General features: G+C 42.5%; 1 protein-coding gene and 1 long non-coding RNA gene across 2 annotated transcripts in view; one reads left to right on the top strand and one right to left on the bottom strand.

Moving 5' to 3' along the window:
- The window catches only part of LOC123728709 (uncharacterized), an 81,475-nt gene that overhangs the window by 31,228 nt on the left and 23,196 nt on the right, over positions 1–27,051 (top strand). The window contains exon 2 of the long non-coding RNA XR_006760349.2: positions 21,470–21,555. This is a non-coding gene — a long non-coding RNA (uncharacterized LOC123728709). The remainder of the gene's footprint in view (positions 1–21,469; positions 21,556–27,051) is intronic.
- Positions 5,312–8,595, bottom strand: LOC106577111 (forkhead box protein G1-like). Its single transcript, XM_014154851.3, has one exon. The coding sequence runs from the start codon at positions 8,199–8,201 to the stop codon at positions 7,128–7,130; it is 1,074 nt and encodes a 357-aa protein (XP_014010326.1). The 5' UTR covers positions 8,202–8,595; the 3' UTR covers positions 5,312–7,127.

The following is a 27,051-nucleotide window of genomic DNA, read 5'->3' as shown; positions in this document are numbered from 1 at the left end:
GTTATTACGGGTCTCGTCCCGTGTATTGTTGTGCACTTGTTATTACGGGTCTCGTCCCGTGTATTGTTATTATGGTTCTCGTCCCGTGTATTTATTAGAGGTTTAACCTCGCTCTTTTGTTTGGGTTACATCCCTGTATTTTTGTATACGTGTTTGTTTTGGGCTTTGTCCCCGTGCCTTTTCATTGCATGTTGTATTTTTGGGTGGAGTATTAAAACCCCCTATTAGGTATTCCTGCGCCTGTCTCCAATCATTTATACAATGTAACATATATACCCAAATGATTACTCCAAATGAGTCGGGATTCAGACATACTATTGTGCAACCACACATAATGCATATAAACTAATGCTGTTGAAATGTTGCATGATTAAAATAATATCCAATGTTTTCATTGGGTTATATTAAGTTTTGAAAGTATATGCTATATTCATGGTATCAACATTAATCCCATATTTTTCCTAATGTTTGTCTTTTAAATTACTTCAATAATGCACCCTAACTTCCATGGGTCTTAACAAGCACATTCAAATTAATTGGACATGAATTGGACATGAACTTCACATGAGTTCATAAAGAAGAACTCAGTGTCAGCAAGTTCATGTATCAACATATTTATTTTTTGTTTTTGTTTTAATTCAGGTATGCCCGTCCATGACAAAGATGCTAGATGTAGTCAGTGTGTATTTATTTTGTAATGTGATGATGGATATCTGATGTGTCGGTTGCCTCCAATTTTAGAGCAATACAAATAGTCTCACAGATTTGTCCTGTAAATCTGTTTGTCTGTCAAGAGAAGACATAATGTAACGTCTAGAGGATGAAATGGAAGAGAAGACATAATGTAACGTCTAGAGGATGAAATGGAAGAGAAGACATAATGTAACGTCTAGAGGATGAAATGGAAGAGAAGACATAATGTAACGTCTAGAGGATGAAATGGAAGAGAAGACATAATGTAACGTCTAGAGGATGAAATGGAAGAGAAGACATAATGTAACGTCTAGAGGATGAAATGGAAGAGAAGACATAATGTAACGTCTAGAGGATGAAATGGAAGAGAAGACATAATGTAACGTCTAGAGGATGAAATGGAAGAATAACAATTATATTTGTTGTTGATTTTTACAAGTGTATTTAAGTGCATGTGTTCTCAGGGATGGCACCAGCACCCCCTGAAATATGATTGGCCACACTTGTTGCCCACCCATTCTCATTGGGTTATAACGCTGTCAATCTGGCTCAGATTGGAGAGGGAAAAAATATTTCCGCAATAGAGACAAATAAGAAATGTTACTTTTTTTCTTTCTACAAATTTCGCTCATGTTTGAGCGGTTGGAGCTATTCGCTATTATGACCACATTCCTGAAAGGTAAGACTCAGGAACACGAATGTGTTCAAAACACACACTCTTAACGGGCAATTTAGCAGGCCACCACCACTATACATTAGATATGAAAATACAGTTTGAATGGCAATAGAACAAATAATCAACATTTGAGTTGCAAAAGTATGTTTTGAAAACGTTATAGTTCATGTATTTTGCACGTCAGTCCTATTTCATTTTCATTTTCCAAACGTTGTTCAAAGTAGCCTTAAAGTCCTCACCTGATTTACTTTACAAAAGGCACCTCTGTGGTCCAGGTATCCTCATGACATGGCACAAGTGGGGGTTTAGGCCTTTCCTCTCTTGTTCTCTATTCCTCCTCTATTGTTCCTCAAGTAAGAGGTGGGGGGGGGGGGGGGGGACTGGTGACCAAACTGGTGACCAAAGCACCAGTTCCAATCCATGCGCCAATGTTGTTTAGCAAACTCCAGGCATTTATATTTGTTGGATGACCTGAAAATTGAGCTCTTTGGCTATGCACACCAGTGGTGTGTTTGGCGTCAAAATGAGAATGCATCAGAAGAAAAAAATCATACCTGCTGTATAATATGGTGGTATATCTTTAATGTTATGGGGCTATTTTGTTTCCACTGGTCCTGGGGCCTTTCCTAGGGTCGAGGGCATGAACTTTACCCAAAAACCTGGTTACCTCTGCCAGGAGTCTAAAACATGGCCAGAAGTGGATCTTCCAGCAAAACAATAACCCCAAGCACTCGTCAAAATCCACAAAGAAATGGTTAGTTGGCCACAAAAGTAACATTTTGCAATGGCCATCTCAGTCTCCAGACTTGAAAACCTGTGGTTTGAATTGAAGAGGGCAGTCCATAAGCACAGACAAATGATATTAAGGATCTGGAAGGATTCTGTATGGAGGAATGGTCTAAGATCCCTCCCATTGTGTTCTCCATCCTGCTGTCATCCTTGCAAGGTGAGGTATTGAGAACGGGGGTGTCAATAATTTTGACCCCTACCTTTTTGAGAGAAAAATAGAAAAAGTCTCTCTGAGCAATTGTATTAGTATAAAATAATATATTTTCCCAATTTTTTTGAGCATACAATATAGCTCAGTATTTTAATTATTTATTTTATTCAGTCATTTTTGCCCATCTTTATCACCCTCTGTTCTGTTGTATTGGATTTGACCCAACCCTGTAGTATTTCATTTAGGCCAAAAAGTGAATTTGTTTGCCATGTTGTCTTGCAATATTACTTAACAGCCTTGTTGCAAACAGAAAGCATGATATGGAGAGGATTTTTTTAACACAGGCATCTTTCTTTTCACTTTGTATTAAAGTGTTTTGGTGGCAGCATCATGTTATTTTTATTTAACCTTTATTTAACTGGGCAAGTCAGTTAAGAACAAATTCTTATTTTCAATGACGGCTTAGGAACAGTGGGTTAACTGCCTTGTTCAGGGGCAGAACGACAGATTGTTACCTTGTCAGCTCGGGGATTCGTCCCTATGGGTTATGGGTATGCCTTCTGCTCTTAGGGGTAATGGATAGCCATGGTTGGGACCTAGTAGCCTATAGGCAAGTTGACTTATTTTGAATGTTGTGGCTATAGGCTTACTTCTGATGTCATTATTAGATATAACATGCATCTTGTTATGAAACTATTTCATATTAACAACCTCAAGTTATCACTGTAGCCATGGTTTATTATTTCTTATAATAGTCAAATAAATGAATGTACTATTAACATGATCCATACCTGCTTGTTGGCTTTGGGCTATTTGTTTTCTTCTTTAACGCTACTGTAGCACCCAGTTTAAACTATATCAAATTAATATCGGATGAATTATTTCAACTAATCCATAATAACAATGTATCTAAAGTGTTTTATGTGAAAATGTTTGACCGTTCTCGAAATGATAGATTCTTGAAATAGTTCAATTCTGATATCATTAGCCTATGCTCTAGTAGAAATGCAATAATGCATGTCAATTGTGGAGGATCGTGACCAAAGTAACCTTATACAACAACAATGCTAGATGTCCAATGTGCTAGCCTATATGACCAACAAACATAAAGATGATCACCCCAAGATAGAAAGGTCTATTCCCGCACACTAAGTAATCTTGCACGCGTTGTAAAACTTAAACAGTACTTAAATCAATTTGGTGCACTAATTCTATCCATGTCATGTGGAAACATATGTGTATTGATAAGGTTTAAGTGAATATATCCTCAAAATAAGTAGCATAGTAATACTTCTACTTTTTATATTCACCAGTTCACACATGTTCCTGTAGCCATGTTCAGACAGCTCACACCGCCAGCAGCATTGTTTGACGCCAGAACAATTCATGCCTCTCTTGGTCCAACTTGTTTATGTTTTGAAAAGTGCCAACGCCATGGCTATACAATCATCCTGAACACAGGGAGAATACTATTGTTGCTACCCCTTTTCTATAGCATATAAGACATGGGGCATATAGGCTACCCTTTGTGAGATGTGGTGCGGTTCTCTTCACATCAAAGTTCATTCTGATGTTTATTTGTTTATTTTCTAATATGGTTTCACTTTCTCTACGTTTTTGTCTCAAACCACCTTTCTAAACATTAGATTACAATGAGCCCCCATAACAACTCGGGCCAACTAGCAAACTTTTGTCTCAGCCTGAGAAGCATCTTCTCCCACATAGCTTCTGGCTACTCATGAAGTAGCTTTTACCATTAGGCCTATTATTTTGTATTTATATTTTTGGGACCTACCAATTAAATTAATGATTCAAAGGAAATGTTCGGTTTGAATGGTGTATGAAAGGTATGCAGCCCTATAACTCAAATAATTTGTATCTACACATATTAAGCCAACACTTCCTGACTACTTTTTGAGTCCATTAGTACACTTTTATTTAGTACCCTATATGTTAATTGTTTTTTGTGCAATGCTTGGGTTAGTTACAGACCTATATGGTCCTTAAACATTACATTAATCGTAACTCTTAAATCATCATAGGGTGGAATCGTTGTAATATAGCCTACATATAATATGTAATATTATGAATAAGTAATATGTAATATTATGAATAAGTCGCTTCTGTCCAAATGGTTTTATAATAAAGTAGGCATATAGTTCTACACTAGACATATTGTGAGAACTTCAATTCATTTTGTCAATTTCAATACATTTGTCATGGGTGACATGCCTGTGTATTTTAGGTGGAATTGGGCTTAACCATTTTGTAACCTACCATTTTGTACTGACAAAACACAATCAATGTATGTTTATTATGTTTAACATATATATTAAATAGATTGTAGCCTATTGCTTTGAAATGAAGAATGACAGTATACGCCGCATCTCAGAAACATGACAACTGTAGGCCATGTCACCCCACGGCATAGTTGTTTATGAATAAGAAAAGCGGACATCGATCGTTTCACTGCAGTTGTATCAAATATCATGCGTATCGAAAACTCACCACACATTTCAATTGCATTTACAAATGTTTTGACTATTTGATGACACCATTTATATATTTTTTTATCCACAGAAATATAAATTATTGACAAAGTAGCCTAATTGCACCCAGAACAAATGATCCTATCCTGCCTATTTCAATCATTTGAAATTAATTAATTACTTGGGCTGATGGTCTTGACAGAAAAAACGTTGTACTGTGGTTTGCATTGAAAGGGGAGTTGTTGTTTCAGAAACATAACCTATCATCTATATTTATATTTTCCCTTCACCTTGTGAGATTCAGCAGCAGACAAGTATGGCATGAGATGCTTTTAGGGTGAAGACTTGTGAATTTTCAATCCTTTTCCGTTGATAAAACAAATATTTTGGTATGCTAGCTACATAGGCTGCATATTTTTCCTCTGACTATAGCGTGTCTGAATGTATAACCCGTACATTAGGTTTGTGTTGTTCTTTCATTCATGCTACACATAGCAAACCTATAGCAAAGTGTAATGTCTTATACTTTAATCAAGTTTATTTTTTCAAAACATACAGCAACAAAAACAGACAATACTCATACATTAGGTAGGCCTATTCTAACAACAAAAAGTGCAAAACTTTGAAAGAACATTTACAAAAAAATCGTCAACATCCAAAATACAATGTTGTGAAATAAATAAACCTGTATATAGTCTTTCCAACAAAGGAAAGAAATCTGTCAAATGTTAGGCCAAAATGTGTGTGAATCAGCGCATTACTCTCCTGAATATTATACTATTTTGCTTGTAAATAGGCCTATTGGATAATGGAATCTTAATTAACTGGTTATTACAATAACAATGCAGAATGTTATTTATTTGGATCAGCGTTTACCAAACTGTGGTTCTGTAGGCCTAACCCCAGTGTTATGCAAACCAGATTCCAGAAGTATCAATGACGAATGATGTTGTTCTATTTATTTGAATAGGCCTAGACATATCAAACCATTATTCTCAGAATGGGAGGTTGGATATAGCCTATTACTGAAAGCGTAAGGCGATTTACAGCTCAGAGTATAGTCTTAATTTACAGGATAAATGTACTTTTTTTACCTTTTTTTTTTTTTTTTTTTTTAAACATTTGAGTCATTTAGCAGACGCTCTTATCCAAAGCGATTTACAAGAGCAAGTAGGGTTAAGTTATTATGCTCAGGGGCACATCGACAGATTTTTCACCTAGTCGGCTCGGAGATTAGAACCAGCGTCCTTTCGTTTACTGGCCCAACGCTCCGCTAGGCTACCTGCCGCCCCACACATGGGCATATTACATTTTTGTCATTTTGTCAGGGTTATATATAGGAAGCTGGTAGGCCTTATCGTATTGTGTATAACTGTAAGGTGTAGACGTGACTAAGAAAAAAATAGGAACCACTGATTTAGATGATAAATGCTATATCGGTGTGGATATTATACACCTGTTTTCCAAATGTGTGTTTGATGTAATAGGACTAAATGATCAGACACTTAACTTGCACACCTGAATAGGTAGTAGCCTATAACACCTTTATCAAACATGGCAAGGGCCAAGACAACCGGAACTGGTTTTAACGACAAACTGAAACTTCAAGTGCTTCATATGAAAGACGTAGGTAGTCCTCAGACGAGGAGGAGGCCTGCACTGTCATGCACTGTTGTGTCCTTTAATCTACATGTGCTTATTTCGGCCCCATCAACAAAATAGAGGACAAAATAGGTTATCATTATTTTAAGACTACACACAAAACTCTACTTCTTTCTAAAATGTGTAGCATACATTACAGATAGGCCTACAGCAGTAGCCTACATTGGAGTCTCTGGACAGAGAACCTGAGAAGATATGACTTTTGTAGGCTTATTTTTTCCCGCGTGTCTTAACCCTGATCTGTATGACGTTTCCCCCCAAAACGATTTCGAAATTAATTCTCATATAAATAATGAATAAAGCTGTATGTTTTTTATTCAATATGCCTACTGATGAATACACTGACAATAAAATGTAAATACATTGTACAATAAATACAAAACATAAATAAATTATTCAAATAATGAAAATCTGTACGATATAAATAGCCCGAAATAAAGTTACCTTTGGCAAGTCTATAGTTACATTTTACAACCCACAGGTAACAAAGTTTGTCCTTCAACGCAAAATAATAAATCGTTGCACTTCAGGATACATAGGCTACTATGGCCATATTTGTTTAGAGGAATTATTGTTTCTGACCTAATTTGTGATCACTGTATGTTTACCCTATAATTGCCATTTCTATGGTGCTTTTATATGTCCTCCCCATGTTGTAGTTGTGCAATCAGTTTAAGAAAGCATTTGGAGTGACCCTCTTTTGATGGGACAACACTCCTGGAAACCCGCTAGAAACTCCCGGTGAAAAAGACGGTAGTGACGTTCTTAGAGAGTTCGAGATCAGTGTTTGTGGCGAGCTCGTCGGCACACCGTAGCCCTGCGCGCTCTGCTGGAGATGCGGCGGCGGGTGCTGGCTCCCTGAGACAAAGTAGCCACTCTGTCCCGATAGTAGCCCAGACGTGCTTACACCGTAACTGTTTGACAAACCCAGAGCACCGACAGATCCACCTAGATGGCGTGTAAGGTCCCCGTTACTCAGCTGGTCCACCCCGGGAAGTAGAGACCCATACGCGTGCCCTTGGTTCAGAAATCCTGCAGATGATCCATTGTAATGTGGATGGTGCAACGATAAAAACGGCGAGATTTGCCAATACAGAGGGTTGTTCGCCCTGTCGTTTATTCCCAAACTGAGAGGCGCAAAGCGTAGTCCCCGTTTCATCGCCAGTTTACCCCTTGAGGTAGCAGAGCGTCTCCGAAGTTTTCCCGTAGTTCCACCAATAAACACATCGTCGCTCGAAGGGTCCAACATCCAGTAGTTCCCTTTTCCCGGGTCGTCGTAATGCCTTGGCACTTTCACAAAACACTTATTGAGGCTCAAGTTGTGGCGGATAGAGTTTTGCCAGCCTTGCTTGTGCTCCCGGTAATATGGAAAGTTCTTCATGATAAACTCATAGATACCGTTCAGAGTCAGTCTCTTCTCAGGACTCTGTCTGATAGCCATCATAATCAAGGCGTTGTAGCTGAATGGCGGTTTATCATATTTCCCATTTTTGCTAGGCTCTGTCGCCCGCCCGGTGCCCTCGTCGTCCTCCTTCGGTTTCTCTGGGTCCAAAGGTGCAGATTCCATATCAGGATCCAGAGATTTTTCCGAATCAGAACCCGAAGAAACAATGTTTTTTTCGGGGAGCACCGAGTCCTGTTTGTCACATTTTGAGGGAAGCAGCAGACTCTTGATACTAAATGAAGTAGATCGGTGCACCATCGGCGGCTCTTTCTGATCTTCCATGCCGGACACTGACATAAATCTCGGGGTTTGTGTTTAAAAACGAAAAGGTCAGACGCGATCGGATCAGGACATTGCATGCATGAAGGAACTTGTAGGATAGAGAGGAGCCGGGGCTGGGATAGAGAAATTAGTCATTAAGAAGGTTGCGTCTTATCACTAGGCTACATCACCAAAGGGGAGGAGCCTGTAGATTGCTGATGTTTTAACTGTCAACAAATTCCTCTTCCCCATTCGATATTGTTCAAACAAAATAGACTTTCAGTGCACTATATTGATTTGTCAGGATGGCTCAGTTTCCGTATCTGTTTACCATCACCTCATCTGTGTTTGTGTGTGCACGAGCTATCGGTGCGTGCGTACGTGACTGTTTCTGGCTATGTGTGGTGTGCGCGTAAAAGCATTCATCGTCTGTCATGGAGAGTCCCCCCCTCTCTGTTTAATAAGGACAATGATGGTTTGAATATGTTTCATGTTTAGGCAAACAATGCATTTAAATGGGGGATTTGAGCATTGTGGGTGCGCTCCAATCATAGTATTGTGCTGGAGTACTGGACACGTCAGAGGCACATCAAAGAGCCTATTCAGGCTGAACGCCGCTACTTCAGCGCCTCTAGTGTAGCGTACTATGATATGCCTGCGCTGAGAGCGCACTATTTTGGAGTGTTTTGTGACTGAAAATAATTGCCTACAAACAGAATTTGGTGCTACCAACGAGCTGTGTATAGCCATACGAGTAACAACTTTGCGTAATGCTATTATTATTTGCAACAACCTATTTATTTTTCGAGCTCAGAAAAATGTTTGACTGTGCATAACGAAGCCGATAGCGCCTACAACCAGGGTTTATATTATAATTCGAGGGTTTTGTTAATGTTTACGTAGGCTACATTTTTCTGTACATGTTCACTCCCATTCAAGCCCTTGAATTGAAGGTAATAATATTGGCTGGTTTTAATATATTTAATGGTTCACCAGAGGTATTTTAAATTATGGAACGTTGAATTTGGGTAAAGTAACCCCTTACCATGTCAAGTGCTTTGAAACCGGAAGAAGAAGCACTGTTAAAATGCAATATGAAACATCTGAACATCGATTTTTACACTTTTAGTAAGAATTACATTTATATTACCTCTGTATTTCCAATATGTCCAACACCTTCATAAGGGATGCGCCTCCACTAGTAGGCCTTTGGGGTAAGAATGAATAACAAAACAGGCCAGGGACAAGAGAGGTTCTCTGAAATGATTGTTAACAGGTTTGGGTGTTATGTCAAATAAAATAATAATTTGCCTGTCTATGTTTAAGACGTTAAGATATCAATTACGTTTTAGTTATAATTTAAAAATGTAAATTGTGGAGATATATTTATTGAAACTGTTATACACTATGGGGTAATTCTGTACATTTTGTGTCACTGAGGTAGGACTACGGCTTGGTCTAAAGGACTGCAATCTAACAGACATGCTGAAGGTAATAATAGGTATGTCTTCACTCCAGGTTGGTCATTGAGTTACTGTGATTTTGCAACACTGCATACAAGAAAACAGTTTTATACATAGGGTACGTATAATTCCGAGTTAAGCACACTTGTTCTTTTATTCTGGTGTTTTATGTTTTCCTCTTTCTACAGAAGCAAAGAGTTCACCCATGTTTCCAGGTTAAATTGAATATTAATGATAGTCCCATTTTTCCTCTCTAGTATTGTGCTGCTTATTCACTCTATTAAATTGAGCAGGTCATTGGAGCTGGGAGATAGGTGATGCACTGAAGGCATGTGATGGAACATGTGGGCCTACCAAGTCTTTAATGGTCTACATAAGCAAACTAATGTGTAATGGCAAGTTTCCACTCTGAGGCCTGGGGGGAAAATTGAAGCTATCCTACCTGGGCCTGGCACTGGTGAATTTCCCCTGTATAGTGACACGGTAGAGTTGCTGCTTTCAAAACATTAAAATGTATAGTACATTATCTCCATTTAGCTATAATCACATTGGTATTAAATTGAGATAGGGCTATTTTAGAAATGGTTTATTGTATGACATTAACCTCTCAGTCAAATCATTGCCATTGTTCTGTAGGGAAACAATATAGGGAACAGTATAGGGAAACACTATACACCACACATCAGTATATTACCACAGACAGTCAGTTGACAAATGTTGGATAAAGTCAATAAATCACTGATGATTTACCATACAAGTGTGTATTTGCTCTTAAATTAGATAATAGTATCTTTCCATTTCCCCCAGCAGTCCATTCTTCCACAGCTGCACAGATTAAAGCAGTGTTGCCACAATATTAACTATGAACTATTTAAGAGCAGGTTTCAAGTGCAAGATTAGGATTTTTTGGTGTCACTAAACATCAACTTGGCTGACACCCCTCTCATCCACTTGAAATCATGTGTTCACAAGAGATGGAGCACGAGGACTTTGGAATTAAGTCATATAAGAGTCCTTTTAGAGAGGTTTTATTTTCTTCAAGCTTAGTGTTTATAATCAATTAGATGTTAGTTTTGAGTGCTATTTCATTTATTGCGTCCAATTTCCCCTTTTCAAATCCTGGGACTTCTGTCCTTTTTGTGTGGAAAAAATGGGTGGTAATAGGGTTTTACAGATCTTTTAGATTTGATTGTTTTGAGTGAATAAAAAAACCCATTGCATGCTCTACCTTTTTGAAGTGGCTTCACAATCTGTCAACGTCAACCTTTTAAAGGGAATATGACAATGTCCTATCATAATGTCACATTCAATACCTAGAAACAGATTCTGGCATTGTCTGTCATTAAAGTTCAAAGTTCAAACGCAGCTTTACTAGAGTACAAAGATGGTCTTGATGGACAATAAAGAAAAAGACCACTGTCAAAACATTAGTCTGGCGCCTAAAACAGGACATCTGAGTTCCAGAGCGCCCCCTAGGGATTCTTCCAGGATCTCACATACACATACTGTTTAATGCTCTTAAAGCCAAACCTTATACACCAACCACAAACAAAATCAGTCAGAATCGCCAGCAGCTTTGGGGTCATCCAAAGTTTACTGCTATTTATAGAGCAGCAGTAAGGAGCACCCTCCAGGGCTACGATGGTAACTCCCCCCACACAGCATCCTGGGACGCAAGGTGATTACTTCAGCTCCGTCAAGGGGTTGAAGATACACTGCAATGACCCAGGATGTTCCCACAGGTAAATTATAGCTACCGTACACAGACAGAACATCCTATTGTGGGCTTTCTGCTGTTCTAAATCTGGTCTGTGTGGTCACACATGCTCACATGAATGGGTTTTCTGTGTGTGTACGTCCTCAGAATTCTCAGTAACACACCACACACACACACACACACACACCCACTCACAAACAGAATATCTTGTGCGAATTTATATTGGTAATTAGATCATGTTGAAATGTGTCTCAGCAGTAATAAGGCTTAGTTCTTAGGTTCATTGTCTGGAACGCCTTCAATAGAACATGATGCTAAATCTGCCATGTTTGGTCGGAAGGTATTGTTCAATCACTGCTGATGGAGGTTGATGTTAGGGATGCCACAGTATTGCTCTTCCTTAAAGTGGAACTGACAGCGTTTGAACTACTTTGCAGATATGAAGCAAACAGATAATCATAATATCAGTAAAACATCAAATTCCTAGTTTATGCTTCAAAACCTTATACGCGGTTTTAAAAAATATGTTATATTTGACTCAAAATTCCATGACGTACAGTAAGGCAATGTTGGCAGAATAGATGGATGCAGTTCAATGCATGATTAAAATAATTCACCAATACATTTTTTGGAAGTCCAAAAATTATTGATATCAGGTTGTAAATCATAGCTGGCCTGGTACATTGTTTGCTGCCTCCACCCATTTGGGATGCACTGTTTCAGTTTCAATTACTCAATATTTTGAACAAAAACGGACGACTGTAAATAAGGCTGAGAACGTCAATAAAATCAAACTAGCAAGGGCAATGATCACAAGTCAGTCAAAACGTGGCTAGCGCACGTGTCAAACACAAGGCCGGCGGACCGAATAAGACACACAAGTGAGTATAAATGAGTCAACAGTTGAGTCATCTACTTTATGAAATTACAGCCTGATGCACTTGAATCGCTCACATCGGTGAATTCAACCTCAATTGCGCTGCTTTCGTGTGTCCCTTTTACAGCGTGCAGTGGAAGGAAAGTGTACAGACACAGTCCTAGCTAGGATACTAAAATGTTGCTGTCTGGCTTCGGTTTTTAAAGCTTGACAATTAATAACCAAAAAACAACACTATGCAAAGGATAAACATGTAGGCCTATTACAGCAACATTTGAGTAGTCTTTGCATAAGTATTCAGCTCCCTGAGTCAATACATGTTAGAAAAAACTTTGGCATCGATTACAGCTGTTAGTTTTCTTGGGTAAGTCTATAAGAGCTTTGCACACCTGGATTGTGCAATATTTGCCCATTATTCTTTTCAAAATTCTTCAAGCTCTGTCAAGATGTTGGGGATCATGGCTAGACAGCCATTTTCAAGTCTTGGCATAGATTTTCAAGCAGATTTACTTCAAAACTGTAACTTGACCACTCAGGAACATTCCCTGTCGTCTTGGTAGGTTGTGTTGTAAGTTATTATCCTACTGAAAGGTGAATTCCTCACCCAGTCTGGTGGAAAGCAGACTGAAACAGGTTTTCCTCTAGGATTTTGCATGTGCTTAGCTCCATCCAGTTTCTTTTTATATAAAATAAATCCCTAGTCCTTGCCAATGTCATGATGCAGCCACCACCATGCTTGAAAATAAGGAGGCAGTTACTCAGTGATGTGTTGTGTTGGATTTTCCCCAAACACAACTTCAAAATGTTTTTGTTGCTCCTGCTGCTCTGTATCGTTACATTTCTCCAAATGTCAAATTTAGAAGTTATGGGTTAGGTTTATACACTCCGAATGGTTAAGGTAAGGTTTAAGGTTAAAACATTGTTTAGGCCCACCGAATGGTTAAGGTAAGGGTTAAGGTTTGGAATAGGGTTAAAACATTACGGTTTGGCACTCATTCCAAATGTTTATGGCAAGGGTTAAGGTTTGGGATAGGCAGTGGTGGAAGAAGTTCCCAATTGTCATACCTGTGTCATGCCCTGACCTAAGAGAGAAGGTTTGTTTCTCTATGTGGTTAGGTCAGGGTGTGGGGTGGGCCTTCTATGGTGTCTATTTCTTTGTTTTGAGCCGAGTATGGTTCCTAATCAGAGGCAGCTGTCTATCGTTGTCTCTGATTAGGAATCATACTTAGGTAGCCTTTCCCCACCTGTAGTTGTGGAATCTTATTTTTGTACTGCTTGTTAAGCCTGCAAGACGTGACGGTCGTTATCATTGTTTATTCTTTTGTTTGTAGTGTTCTGAGGTAAAATAAAATACACGATGAACACTTACCACGCTGCGCTTTGGTCCACTCCTTTTGACGATCGTGACTGTAATAAAGATAATCTAACGTTTTACCTAATGATATATAAGGAGGGCATTTGCACAACATGTTTCACAACAGCACACAACAAAATTCCAGAGACATATTGAGCAACCAAGTGATACCAATCACGACCACACCCAGAGGACAGATGGCAGACTTAAGAACTCGAAAAATGTCAAGACATGAAGGCGCCCTAGCCACACGAACTGACCACTGGTGTAAAGAACAACATTCCATGAATATCGCAAGCACCCAGACACGAATTACCAGAAATACACACACACACACACACACTTAGGTGTGTTGGACTCCGAGGACAAAGGACACTGCCAAGGGCCAATGGGAAGTTGACACCACCTGGAGAATGGACCGTCCCTCCACTCATCGACCAGTCAGGAGAGCGGACCTACTAGACTCAACGTCAACACACTGTTATTTCATTGTATAAATTGGATGTACACTATGTTTCGGGGCTCTCTCTTCTGCTAGTTCCCTAAGAGCTAAACGAACGAGCCCGTGCACGCTCAGCCAAATATCTTTGTCTCATAATAAACTGCCTTACTATATACTGAATCCACCTGGTCCATCATCTTAACTTGGTCTCCTTCTCAAATAACTAATCATCAACATGACAGAAGATCCCACTACCAAAGGACCAAGCAGCGTGGGCCGATGGCCTGGACCTGTGAGGAAATCCTGGATGGGGCAGGACCCTGGACAAGGCCTGGGGAGTATCGCCGCCCGCAGGTGGAGATAGAGGCGGCGAAAGTGGAATGGCGATACTGGGAGGAACAGGCAAGGAAACCACGGAAGCCTGAGAGGCAGCGGCAAAACATTTTTTGGGGGGGGGGGCACACGGGGAGATTGGCGAAGTCGGGGTTGAGACCTGAGCCAACTCCCTGTGCTTACCGTGGGGAGCGAGTGACCGAGCAAGCGCCGTGTTATGCGGTGATGCGCACTGTGTCGCCAGTGCGCACTCACAGCCCGGTGCGCTCGGTGCAAGCTCCTCACCGTTGCCGTGCTAGAGTTGGCCGTCAGCCAGGAAGAAGTGCGCCGGCTCAGCATATCTGGTCTCCAGTGCGTCTCTACGGCCCAGGTTATCCTGCACCTGCTCTACGCACGGTACCCTCCATTCACCAGCGCAGCACAGTTCGTCCTGTACCAGCGCCCGCCCTTGCTGGGCTACAGTGACCATCCAGCCAGGACGGGGTGTGCCAGCCCTGAGCTCCAGACCTCCGGTGCGCCTCCACGGCCCAGTGTGCCCTGTGCCTGCTCTGCGCACCCTGTCTCCTGTGCGTCTCCCCAGTCCGGTGAGACCGGTTCCAGCTTCATGTAGGAAGCCTCCAGTGATGATCAATGGTCCGAAGCCTCCAGTGATAATCCATGGCACGAAGCCTCCAGTGATGATCCATGGCACGAAGCCTCCAGTGATGATCCATGGCCCGGAGCCTGTAGGGACGATCCATGGCCCGGAGCCTCCAGTGATGATCCATGGCCCGGAGCCTGTAGGGACGATCCATGGCCCGGAGCCTCCAGTGATGATCCATGGCACAAAGCCTCCAGTGATGATCCATGGCACAAAGCCTCCAGTGATGATCCATGGCGCTGAACCTGTAGTGATGATCCATGGCACGGAGCCTGCAGCGACGCTCTCCAGTCCGGAGCCTCCAGCGACGCTCTCCAGTCCGGAGCCTCCAGCGACGCTCCCCAGTCCGGAGCCTCCAGCGACGCTCCCCAGTCCGGAGCCTCCAGCGACGCTCCCCAGTCCGGAGCCTCCAGCGACGCTCCCCAGTCCGGAGCCTCCAGCGGCGGTCCGCAGCCCGGAGCCTCCAGCGGCGGTCCGCAGCCCGGAGCCTCCAGCGGCGGTCCGCAGCCCGGAGCCCCCAGCGGCGGTCCGCAGCCCGGAGCCTCCAGCGGCGGTCCGCAGCCCCGAGTCTCCAGCGGCGGTCCGCAGCCCCGAGTCTTCAGCGGCGGTCCGCAGAGACCTAAGAGAGACGGTTTGTATCTCTGTGGTTAGGTCAGGGTGTGGGGTGGGCATTCTATGGTGTCTATTTCTTTGTTTTGAGCCGAGTATGGTTCCTAATCAGAGGCAGCTGTCTATCGTTGTCTCTGATTAGGAATCATACTTAGGTAGCCTTTCCCCAGCTGTAGTTGTGGGATCTTTATTTTGTACTGCTTGTTAAGCCTGCAAGACGTGACGGTCGTTATCATTGTTTATTCAAGTGAAAGTGAAAATCACACAGTAAAATATTACTTGAGTAAAAGTCTAAAAGTATTTGGTTTTAAACATACTTAACGTAAATGTAATTGCTAAATATACTTAAGTACCAAAAGTAAAATAAGAAATAATTTCAGATTCCTTATATTAAGCAAACCAGACAGCACTATTTTTTTATTTATTTTTGTTTATTTTTATTTAGTCAGTGGCACACTCCAACACTCAGACATAATTTACAAATGAAGCATCTGTGTTTAGTGAGTGTGCCAGATTAGATGCAATAGGGATGACCAGGGATGTTCTCTTGATAAATGCGTGAATTTGACCATTTTCCTGTCCTGCTAAGCATTCAAAATGTAACGAGTACTTTTGGCTGTTAGGGAAAATGTATGGAGTAAAAAAGTACATTATTTCCTTTAGGAATGTAGAGAAGTAAAAGTTGTAAAAAATATAAATAGTAAAGTACAGATACCCCAAAAACTATTTAAGTAGCACTTTAAAGTATTTTTACTTAAGTACTTTACACCACTGGGTATAGGGTTAAACCCCCCCCCCCCAGTGTCCACGACTGGGATCAAACACACAACACAAAATCGTCTAATACCATGACTCTGGACCAGGTTTGGGATAGGGTTTGGGATGGTTAAGGTAAGGGTTAAGGTTTGGGATATGGTTAAAATAAAAAAATAAAAAAGTGTCCACGACTGGGATCAAACACACAACACAAAATCTTCTAATACCATGACTCTGGATCAAAAGCTTGTCTTTCGATCCCAGTCGTGGACACAATTTTTTATTTTTTTATTTGAACCATATCCCAAACCTTAACCCTTACCTTAACCATCCCAAACCCTATCCCAAACCCTATCCCATACCCTATCCCAAACCCTATCCCAAACCTGATCCAGAGTCATGGGACTACACCAACACCATAGCAAAACCCAAGCCTAGTTAATAGTAACAGTTTTTAAAAAAAAATCCTGGCATCCTCAAGACATGGATAGACATCCAATTTCGATATCAATCTTGAATGACCTTGGTGGTAGTAAACTACCCAATATCTTTTATACTGTTTTTCACACTGTGTATTCATATACTGTATTCTTCACATAGCTCATTCTAATATATCTATTACTACTGTACATTGCATTTTGTTACACTGTTTACATATACACTGGATTCTCGACATAACTCACTGTAATATACATGTATTTGCTGCACTGTTATGAGCTAGTACCACAAGCATTCACTGCACCCGCTATAACATCTGCTAAACTGTGTACGCGACCAACGCGATCAACTTTGATTTAATTTGAATATAAGTACATAGGGTTGTATAAGTTCTTCCCTTTAATAGGTTATATCAACACATTTCAACCAAAATATAACAGAGGTGTCATAAAGGCATAAACATAACAATAACTTTCAATCAATCAAATTTCAATGTCACATGCTTTGTAAACAACAGGTGTAGACTAACAGTGAAATGCTTACTTACCAGCCCTTCCCAACAATGCAGAATAAAATAAAAAATAAATAATAAAAATAGAAAAATAAATATTAACACAAGGAATAAATACACAATGAGTAACGTTAACTTGGCTATATACACGGGGTACCAGTAACGAGTCGATGACGGCTTGGCTATATACACGGGGTACCAGTACTGAGTTGATGTGCAGTGGTACGAGGAAATTGAGGTAGATATGCACATCTAGGTAGGGGTAAAGTGACTAGGCAACAGAATAGATAATGAACTGTAGCAGCAGTGTATGTGATAAGTGAGGAAGTGTGTGTGGAGAATATGTGCCTGTGTGTGTGTGTTGGAGTGTCAGTGTAAGTATATATGTGAGTGTGTGTGTGTAGAGTCCAGTGTGTGTGCAGAGTCAAAAAGGGTTAGTGCAAAAAGGGTCGATGCAGATAGTCCGGGTAGCTATTTGGTTAACTATTTAGCAGTCTTATGGCATGGTGGTAGAAGCTGTTCAGGAGCCTTTTGGTCCTAGACTTTGTGTTCTGCTACTGCTTGCCGTGCGTTAACAGAGAGAACATTCTATGACTTGGGTGGCTGGAGTCTTTGACAATTTTTAGGGCCTTCCTCTGACACCGCCTGGTTTAGAGGTCCTGGATGGCAGGGAGTTCGGCCCAGTGATGTACTTGGTCGTACGCATTACTCTCTGTAGCGCCACGGTTGGATGCTGAGCAGTTGCCATACCAAGTGGTGATGCAGCCAGTCAAGATGCTCTCAATGGTGCAGCTGTGTCACGTCCTGACCAATATTTAGGTATTATTTCTATTATATTTGGTCAGGACGTGGCAGAGGTATATTTGTTTTGTATTATGGGGTTTTGTGTGTGGTGTAGTGGGGTGTATTAGTTTGGTATAGGTTCTAGGTTTGTTTTTCTATGTGTAGTTTTGGGTGCTGGACTCTCAATTGGAGGCAGGTGTTTCTAGTTGCCTCTGATTGGGAGTCCCATAAGTAGGTGTGTGTTTGTTTGGTTTTCGTGGGTAGTTGTTTTTGCACTGCGTGTTGTGTGCCTGCAAAACTGTTCCTGTCGTGTATATTGTTTTCCAGTGGATGCGTTACTCCTTTTTTGAATTAAAACATGAGCATCCATATTCCCGCTGCAGTTTGGTCTATTCAACACGGCTCTTTTTGTGACAAGCTGTAGAAATTTCTGAGATTCTGAGGGCCCATGTAAAAAATGTTCTGCCTCCTGAGGGGGAACAGGGTTTGTCGTGCCCTCTTCACAACTGTGTTGTTGTGTTTGGACCATGATAGGTCCTTAGCGATGAGGACACCGAGGAACTTGAAGCTCTCGACCCCGCTGCACTACAGCCCTGTCGATGTGAATGGGGGCGTGTTCGGCCCTCCGTTTCCTGTAGTCCACAATAAGCTCCTTTGTCTTGCCCACGTTGAGGGAGAGGTTATTGTCCTGGCAGTCTCTGACTACCTCCCTATAGGCTGTCTCATCGTCATTGGTGATCAGGCCTACCACGTCGTGTCACTGTAAAACTTGATGATGGTGTTGGAGTCGTGCACGGCCACGCAGTCGTGGGTGAACAGGGAGTACAGGAGGGGACTAAGCATGGACCCCTGAGGGGCCCCCGTGTTGAGGGTCAGCGTGTGTTGTTTCCTACCCTCACCACCTGGGGGCGGCCTGTCAGGAAGTCCAGGATCCAGTTGCAGAGGGAGGTGTTCAGTCCCAGGGGCTTTAGCTTAGTGATGAGCTTGGAGGGCACTATGGTGTTGAACGCTGAGCTGTAGTCTATGAACAGCATTCTCACATAGGTGTTCCTTTCGTCCAGGTGGGAAAGGGCAGTGTGGAGTGCAATAGAGATTGTGTCATTTGTGGATCTGTTTGGGCGGTATGTGAATTGGAGTGGGTCGAGGGTATCCGGGATGATGCTGTTGATGTGAGCCATGACCACCCTTTCAAAGCATATCATGGCTACAGATGTGAGTGCTATGGGGTGGTAGTCATTTAGACAGGTTACCTTGGCGTTCTTGGGCACATGGACTATGGTGGCCTGCTTGAAGTATTACAGACTGGGTGTCACGCCCTGATCTGCTTCACCTGTCTTTGTGCTTGTCTCCAGGTATCGCCCGTCTTCTCCACTTATCCCCTGGGTATTTATACCTGTGTTTTCTGTTTGTCTGTGCCAATTCGTGTTGTTTGTCAAGCTTACCAGCGTTTGTCCTGTCAGCTCCTGTCTTTTCCCAGCCTCTCTTTTTCTCGTCCTCCTGGTGTTTGACCCTTGCCTGGCCTGACCCTGTATCGGGCCGCCTGACCACCCTGCCCGTCCCTGACCCTGAACCTGCCTGCCGTCCTGTACCTTTGCTCCACCTCTAGAATACTGAACTCTGCCAATCCCTGACACTGAGCCTGCCTGCCATCATGTACCTTTGCTCCTACTCTGGATTATTGACCCCTGCCTGCCTTGACCTGTCGTTTGCCCGCCCCTGTGGTTACAATAAACGTTGTTACTTCACACAGTCTGCACTTGGGTCTTACCTTGATTCCTGATAGTATGAACTGGCCATGACTGACACAGCAGACCCGGGCCAGCTGCGCAATGTCATCTCCCAAGGAGCCCCCATTGGAAGGCACGAGGAACTGCTTCGTGGCCTTATGGAGGGGGTCCAAACTTTGGCTGAACGCCATGACCAGGCATTGAACAGTTTGCTGGAGCAATTCCGCGGGTTGTCTGGGAAGCAGCCTACCACGGTGCTAACCCCACAGCTCCTTAGCGACTCAGCGCCATCTCATCGGCCACCCCACCTTCTCGGGAGCCCCGTTTATCCCCCCACCCCCCCAAAAACGCTTCAATGGAGAGTTGAGCACCTGTCGGGCGTTTCTAGCTCAGTGTGCCCTCATTTTCGAGCTTCAGCCCTCCACCTTCCCCTCGGATCGCTCCAAGGTAGCTCATCACACTGATGTCTGGGAGGGCTTTCACATGGGCTACTGCTGTATGGGAACAGCAGCCGGCCATATGCGTTAGTCTGGAGGGGTTCGTGGAAGAGGTGAAGAAGGTCACCCCGTTCTCCGGGAGAGAAGCTGCCCGGGAGCTAATCCAGCTTTGGCAGGACTCCTGCAGTGTGGCTGACTATGCTGTGGATTTCCTCACGTTGGCAGTTTCCTGACGTCCACGATCATCTCCTTTGTTTTGTTGACGTTGAGTGAGAGGTTGTTTTCCTGACACCACACTCCCAGGGCCCTTACCTCCTCTCTGTAGGCTGTCTTGTCGTTGTTGGTAATCAAGCCCACAACTGTTGTGTCATCTGTAAACTTGATGATTGAGTTGGAGGCGTGCATGGCCACCCAGTCATGGGTGAAGAGGGAGTACAGGAGGGGGCTGACCACGCACCCTTGTGGGGCCCCAGTGTTGAGGATCAGCGAAGTGGAGGTGTTCTTTCCTGCCTTCACCACCTAGGGGCCGGCCTGTCAGGAAGTCCAGGACCCAATTACACAGGTCGGGGTTGAGACTGAGGGCCCCAAGCTTAATGATGAGCTTGGAGGGTAGTATGATGTTGAATGCTGAGCTATAGTCAATTAACAGCAAGAGGAATATGCAAATTTAAGGGGGTCTAGGGTGACAGATAAAGTTGATGTGATATGATCTTTGACTAGTCTCTCAAAGCACTTCATGATGACAGAAGTAAGTGGCGGTAGTCATTTAGTTCAGTTACCTTTGCCTTCTTGGGTACAGGAACAATGGTGGCCATCTTGAAGCATGTGGGGACAGCAGACTGGGATAGAGAGAGATTGAATATATCCGTAAACACACCAGCCAGCTGGTCGTCGCATGCTCTGTTGCTCACGTTTAAATGTCTTACTCCCGTCGGCCACAGAGATGGAGAGCCCACAGTCCTTGGTAACGGTCAGCGTCGGTGGCACTGTATTATCCTCAAAGCGGGCAAAGGTGTTTAGTTTGTCTGGAAGCATATTACAGTTCATAATGTTCTGTTGATAGAATAGTCTCGAACGGAGCTTGTCCAGATTGTTCTCCAGCGATTGCACATTTGCCAGTAGAATTGAGGGTAAGGGCAGTTTATTCACTGGTCGCCGTAGTCTCATTAATGTGCCCTCATGGTGACCTCTATAGCAACGTCTTTTCCTCTTCCTAGTGTTGTTGTCCTATGGCCTGGTCCCAGGTGAGCAGTATGTCCTGTGCCGAAGACTCATTAAAGTAGAAGTCTTCCTCCAGATCGAGGTGAGTGATTGCTGTTCTGGTGTCCAAAAGCTTTTTCGGTCATAGGAAATGATGGAGGAAACGTTATGTACAATAAAAGTTAAGATCAGCGCAAAGTCCCCCCACAGAATAGCAGAATTAGTCAGGAGCCTGTTAAACGGCTGCTATGCATCCCAGCGCCATCTTTCAGTTCATTATAAATGCTTATAAATGCTTTTAAAATGATTACATGTAATAAATGCTTATCAACTGTAATGCTTATAGCTGTTTATAAAATGTTACAAATGATTAAATACTTCACTTATTAATTGTTTATCAATCATATCTGCTTGTTTTATAAAAATAATTACAAAGTAGTACGTAACAATTTATTCAAAAATTAACTCTTTTAACCCAATTGCAGCATGTTTACATTGAAGTCCAACTGATCCAGTTGTGCCTGTTCTGTTTGTTGATGGAAAGTTAGCTTAGATTCCTCTTGTCATATTGATTATGCAGACATGTAGCTGGGACTGGTGTGGCTGGGGAAGAGCCTCTGAAGCCAGCCGATGCAGCCTGGGGGGTTATGGGAGCGGGCAGTTAGTCAATGCCAATGACTACGTACAAGTCTTCATTAAAGACCATATGCAGTGTATTACCTAAAAACAAATGGCAATGATGAATCATGCAACTATGCCAACTATTAGGCCTATAGCTAATTTACATAATTACTGTAATGGATTTAATTGAATTTGTGTATTGTTTATTTAACTAGGATAGTCCACACAGCAACAATCACAAGAGTCTTTGGATCCAGTTGACCTGTATCTCTCTCTACATTAGTCAAGGCAAACAAGACTGAGGATAAGACATGCATACTCCAACGCTGGATCATTTACGAGTTATTCACTGAGTGCTTTAAAACAGAATCTCATATGATCCAGACTAATCCACATAGACAGAGCCAAAGTTCAGAAGCATGATTGTCAGAGCACTTCGGCAGCTACTGTGCATAATAAATCCTGCTTTACTGTATGGTAGGGGTGTCAAACATATGGAACACGGGCCGGATCCGTCCCGCGAGGGGGTCCAATCTGGGCAGCGTGTGGTTTTTATTTGAAAGAAAATTGTGGGACGGGACGAACTCAAATATACTTTAAAATGACTGAAACCAAAACTAAACTGTGTAGAAATGATAATGGGCCTACATTCATGCATTTTCTTGATTGTGTCCAGCAGGACAATTTTTAGCGAATTTTTGACGACAATGAAATGTAATCAAATTTCAGTGCGGTCCTCCGGACCTCATTTAAGACCGAATGCGGCCCTCCGGGCCAAATTAGTTTGACACTCCTGCTGTATGGGTTCAGAGTAAATAACAACAATCCTCTAAATATAGAAATAATCCCTAGAATGTTTTGACTCAACGGGATACAGTTTATGGGTTATACCCTTTAGGGGCTTTTAAGATATCTTAGTGGAGAACGAGTTTAGCTTTATATCATTGCAGAGGATCAAAATATGAATAAAAACATGGGTAGGAGACTCCCATGTGTGTGTATTTGGACAAAAACTAGCATAGTTCAGATAGCCAGCTACAGTTGAAGTTGGAAGTTTACATACTCCTTAGCCAAATACATTTAAACTCAGTTTTTCACAATTCCTGACATTTAATCAGAGTAAAAATTCCCTGTCTTAGGTCAGTTAGGATCACCACTTTATTTTAAGAATGTGTTTATGTCAGAATAATAGCAGAGAGAATGATTTATTTCAGCTTTTATTTCTTTCATCACATTCCCAGTGGGTCAGAAGTTTACATACACTCAATTAGTATTTGGTACCATTGCCTTTAAATTGCTTAACTTGGGTCAAACGTTTTGGGTAGCCTTTCATAAGCTTCCCAAAATAAATTGGGTGAATTTTGGCCCATTCCTCCTGACAGAGCTGGTGTAACCGAGTCAGGTTTGTAGGCCACCTTGCTCGCACACACGCTTTTTCAGTTCTGCCCACAAAATGTCTATAGGACGGAGGTCAGGGCTTTGTGATGGCCACTCCAATACCTTGACTTTGTTGTCCTTAAGCCATTTTGCACAACTTTGGAAGTATGCTTGGGCTCATTGTCCATTTGGAAGACCCATTTGCGACCAAGCTTTAACTTCCTGACTGATGTCTTGAGATGTTGCTTCAATATATCCACATAATTTTCCTGCCTCATGATGCCATCTATTTTGTGAAGTGCACCAGTCCCTCCTGCAGCAAAGCACCCCCACAACATGATGCTTGCCACCCCCGTGCTTCACGGTTGGGATGGTGTTCTTCGGCTTGCAAGCCTCCCCCTTTTTCCTCCAAACATAACGATGGTCATAATGACCAAACAGTTCTATTTTTGTTTCATCAGACCAGAGGACATTTCTCCAAAAAGTACAATCTTTGTCCCGATGTGCAGTTGCAAACCATAATCTGGCTTTTTAATGGCGGTTTTGGAGCAGTGGCTTCTTCCTTGCTGAGTGGCCTTTCAGGTTATGTCGATATAGGACTCATTTTACTGTGGATATAGATACTTTTGTACCCGTTTCCTCCAGCATCTTCACAAGGTCCTTTGCTGTTGTTCTGGGATCGATTTGCACTTTTTGCACCAAAGTATGTTCATCTCTAGGAGACAGAACGCGTCTCCTTCCTGAGCAGTATGACGGCTGCATGGTCCCATGGTGTTTATACTTGTGTACTATTGTATGTACAGATGAACGTGGTACCTTCAGGCGTTTGGAAATTGCTCCCAAGGATGAACCAGACTTGTGGAGGTCTACAATTTATTTTCTGAGGTCTAGGCTGATTTCTTTTTGATTTTTCCATAATGTCAAGCAAAGAGGCACTGAGTTTGAAGGTAGGCCTTGAAATACGTCCACAGGTACACCTCCAATTGACTCAAATGATGTCAATTAGCCTATCAGAAGCTTCCAAAGCCATGACATTTTCTGGAATTTTCCAAGCTATTTAAAGGCCCAGTCAACTTAGTGTATGTAAACTTCTGACCCACTGGAATTGTGATACAGTGAATTATATGTGAAACAATCTGTCTGTAAACAATTGTTGGAAAAATTACTTGTGTCATGCACAATGTAAATGTCCTAACCGACTTGCCAAAACTATAGTTTGTTAACATGAAATTTGTGGAGTGGTGGAAAACGAGTTTTAATGACTCCAACCTAAGTGTATGTAAACTTCCGACTTCAACTGTAATTTAGCCAGGGAAAACTGGGGAAAATGTGCTTGGGCCTAGTGCGCATGTGCTTCCATTCACACTAAGCTGATTCAGGAGACAGATTGGAGTTTTTATGTCCTGATATGGTGGCGAAAAGTTTGATTAACAATTCGGAGACTGAAACAAATAAATCAAATTACTTATATTTAAGTAGAGCGAATCGATATACATTCCTTAAATAGTAAAATAATCAAACAAAGCTTAAAATGATGTTTGAGTGAACCCTTCATACAGAAAATGAATGGTGAAGTTGCTTCCGAACACGGTAGACTCCTCCTCCTCAAAACTCTATTCTGGCAGGGTAAATATGGGTTAGGTTACTTGTGACAATATACACTACTCAAAAAAATAAAGGGAACACTAAAATAACACATCCTAGATCTGAATGAATGAAATAATCTTATTAAATACTTTTTTCTTTACATAGTTGAATGTGCTGACAACAAAATCACACAAAAATAATCAATGGAAATCCAATTTATCAATCCATGGAGGTCTGGATTTGGAGTCACACTCAAAATTAAAGTGGAAAACCAAACTACAGGCTGATCCAACTTTGATGTAATGTCCTTAAAACAAGTCAAAATGAGGCTCATTAGTGTGTGTGGCCTCCACGTGCCTGTATGACCTCCCTACAACGCCTGGGCATGCTCCTGATGAGGTGGCGGATGGTCTCCTGAGGGATCTCCTCCCAGACCTAGACTAAAGCATCCGCCAACTCCTGGACAGTCTGTGGTGCAACGTGGCGTTGGTGGATGGAGCGAGACATGATGTCCCAGATGTGCTCAATTGGATTCAGGTCTGGGGAACGGGCAGGCCAGTCCATAGCATCAATGCCTTCCTCTTGCAGGAACTGCTGACACACTCCAGCCACATGAGGTCTAGCATTGTCTTGCATTAGGAGGAACCCAGGGCCAACATATGGTCTCACAAGGGGTCTGAGGATCTCATCTCTGTACCTAATGGCAGTCAGGCTACCTCTGGCGAGCACATGGAGGGCTGTGCGGCCCCCCAAAGAAATGCCACCCCACACCATGACTGACCCACCGCCAAACCGGTCATGCTGGAGGATGTTGCAGGCAGCAGAACGTTCTCCACGGCGTCTCCAGACACTGTCACGTCTGTCACATGTGCTCAGTGTGAACCTGCTTTCGTCTGTGAAGAGCACAGGGCGCCAGTGGCGAATTTGCCAATCTTGGTGTTCTCTGGCAAATGCCAAACGTCCTGCACGGTGTTGGACTGTAAGCACAACCCCCACCTGTGGACGTCGGGCCCTCATACCACCCTCATGGAGTCTGTTTCTGACCGTTTGAGCAGACACATGCACATTTGTGGCCTGCTGGAGGTCATTTTGCAGGGCTCTGGCAGTGCTCCTCCTGCTCCTCCTTGCACAAAGGCGGAGGTAGCGGTCCTGCTGCTGGGTTGTTGCCCTCCTACGGCCTCCTCCACGTCTCCTGATGTACTGGCCTGTCTCCTGGTAGCGCCTCCATGCTCTGGACACTACGCTGACAGACACAGCAAACCTTCTTGCCACAGCTCGCATTGATGTGCTATCCTGGATGAGCTGCACTACCTGAGCCACTTGTGTGGGTTGTAGACCCCGTCTCATGCTACCACTAGAGTGAAAGCACCGCCAGCATTCAAAAGTGACCAAAACATCAGCCAGGAAGCATAGCAACTGAGAAGTGGTCTGTGGTCACCACCTGCAGAACCACTCCTTTATTGGGGGTGTCTTGCGAATTGCCTATCATTTCCACCTGTTGTCTATTCCATTTGCACAATAGCATGTGAAATTTATTGTCAATCAGTGTTGCTTCCTAAGTGGACAGTTTGATTTCACAGAAGTGTGATTGACTTGGAGTTACATTGTGTTGTTTAAGTGTTCCCTTTATTTTTTTTAGCAGTATACATTCATCCATTCATTGTGCTAGGAGCATGTTAAAATGTCCAAATTGAGGAATCTAATTCATGGGAGGAAATCCAAAAGAAAACAACTGAAACTGATGAAATGGCTGAGGAAGAAAAAATGACTCAAAAGATAAATTAAATGCAACACATGCCACCGCAAAATGAAGTTGTAAGAAAGTGATTGCATGGACCACTATGAATGGTAGGTATTGTCTATGCTAGTCTATGCTAGGCCTCTCACTAAAACTAGGATGCATGTCAATGGATGCAGTTATGAAGCTTATGAAATATGTAACTGAAATCTCTGAACTCTCTCGCTCTCTCTCGCTCTCTTACTTGCTCTTTCACTTTTTGTCTCTCTCTCTCTC

Source organism: Salmo salar, chromosome 18 (assembly GCF_965601325.2).
Source record: "Salmo salar chromosome 18, fSalSal1, whole genome shotgun sequence".
In the NCBI taxonomy this organism is placed as follows: Eukaryota; Metazoa; Chordata; class Actinopteri; order Salmoniformes; family Salmonidae; genus Salmo; species Salmo salar.
This window is presented reverse-complemented; position numbering and strand designations above follow the sequence as displayed.

Excerpts from the sequence above, each read along its gene's own strand:
- LOC106577111 (XM_014154851.3), bottom strand. The coding sequence starts at position 8,201 with ATGTCAGTGTCCGGCATGGAAGATCAGAAAGAGCCGCCGATGGTGCAC.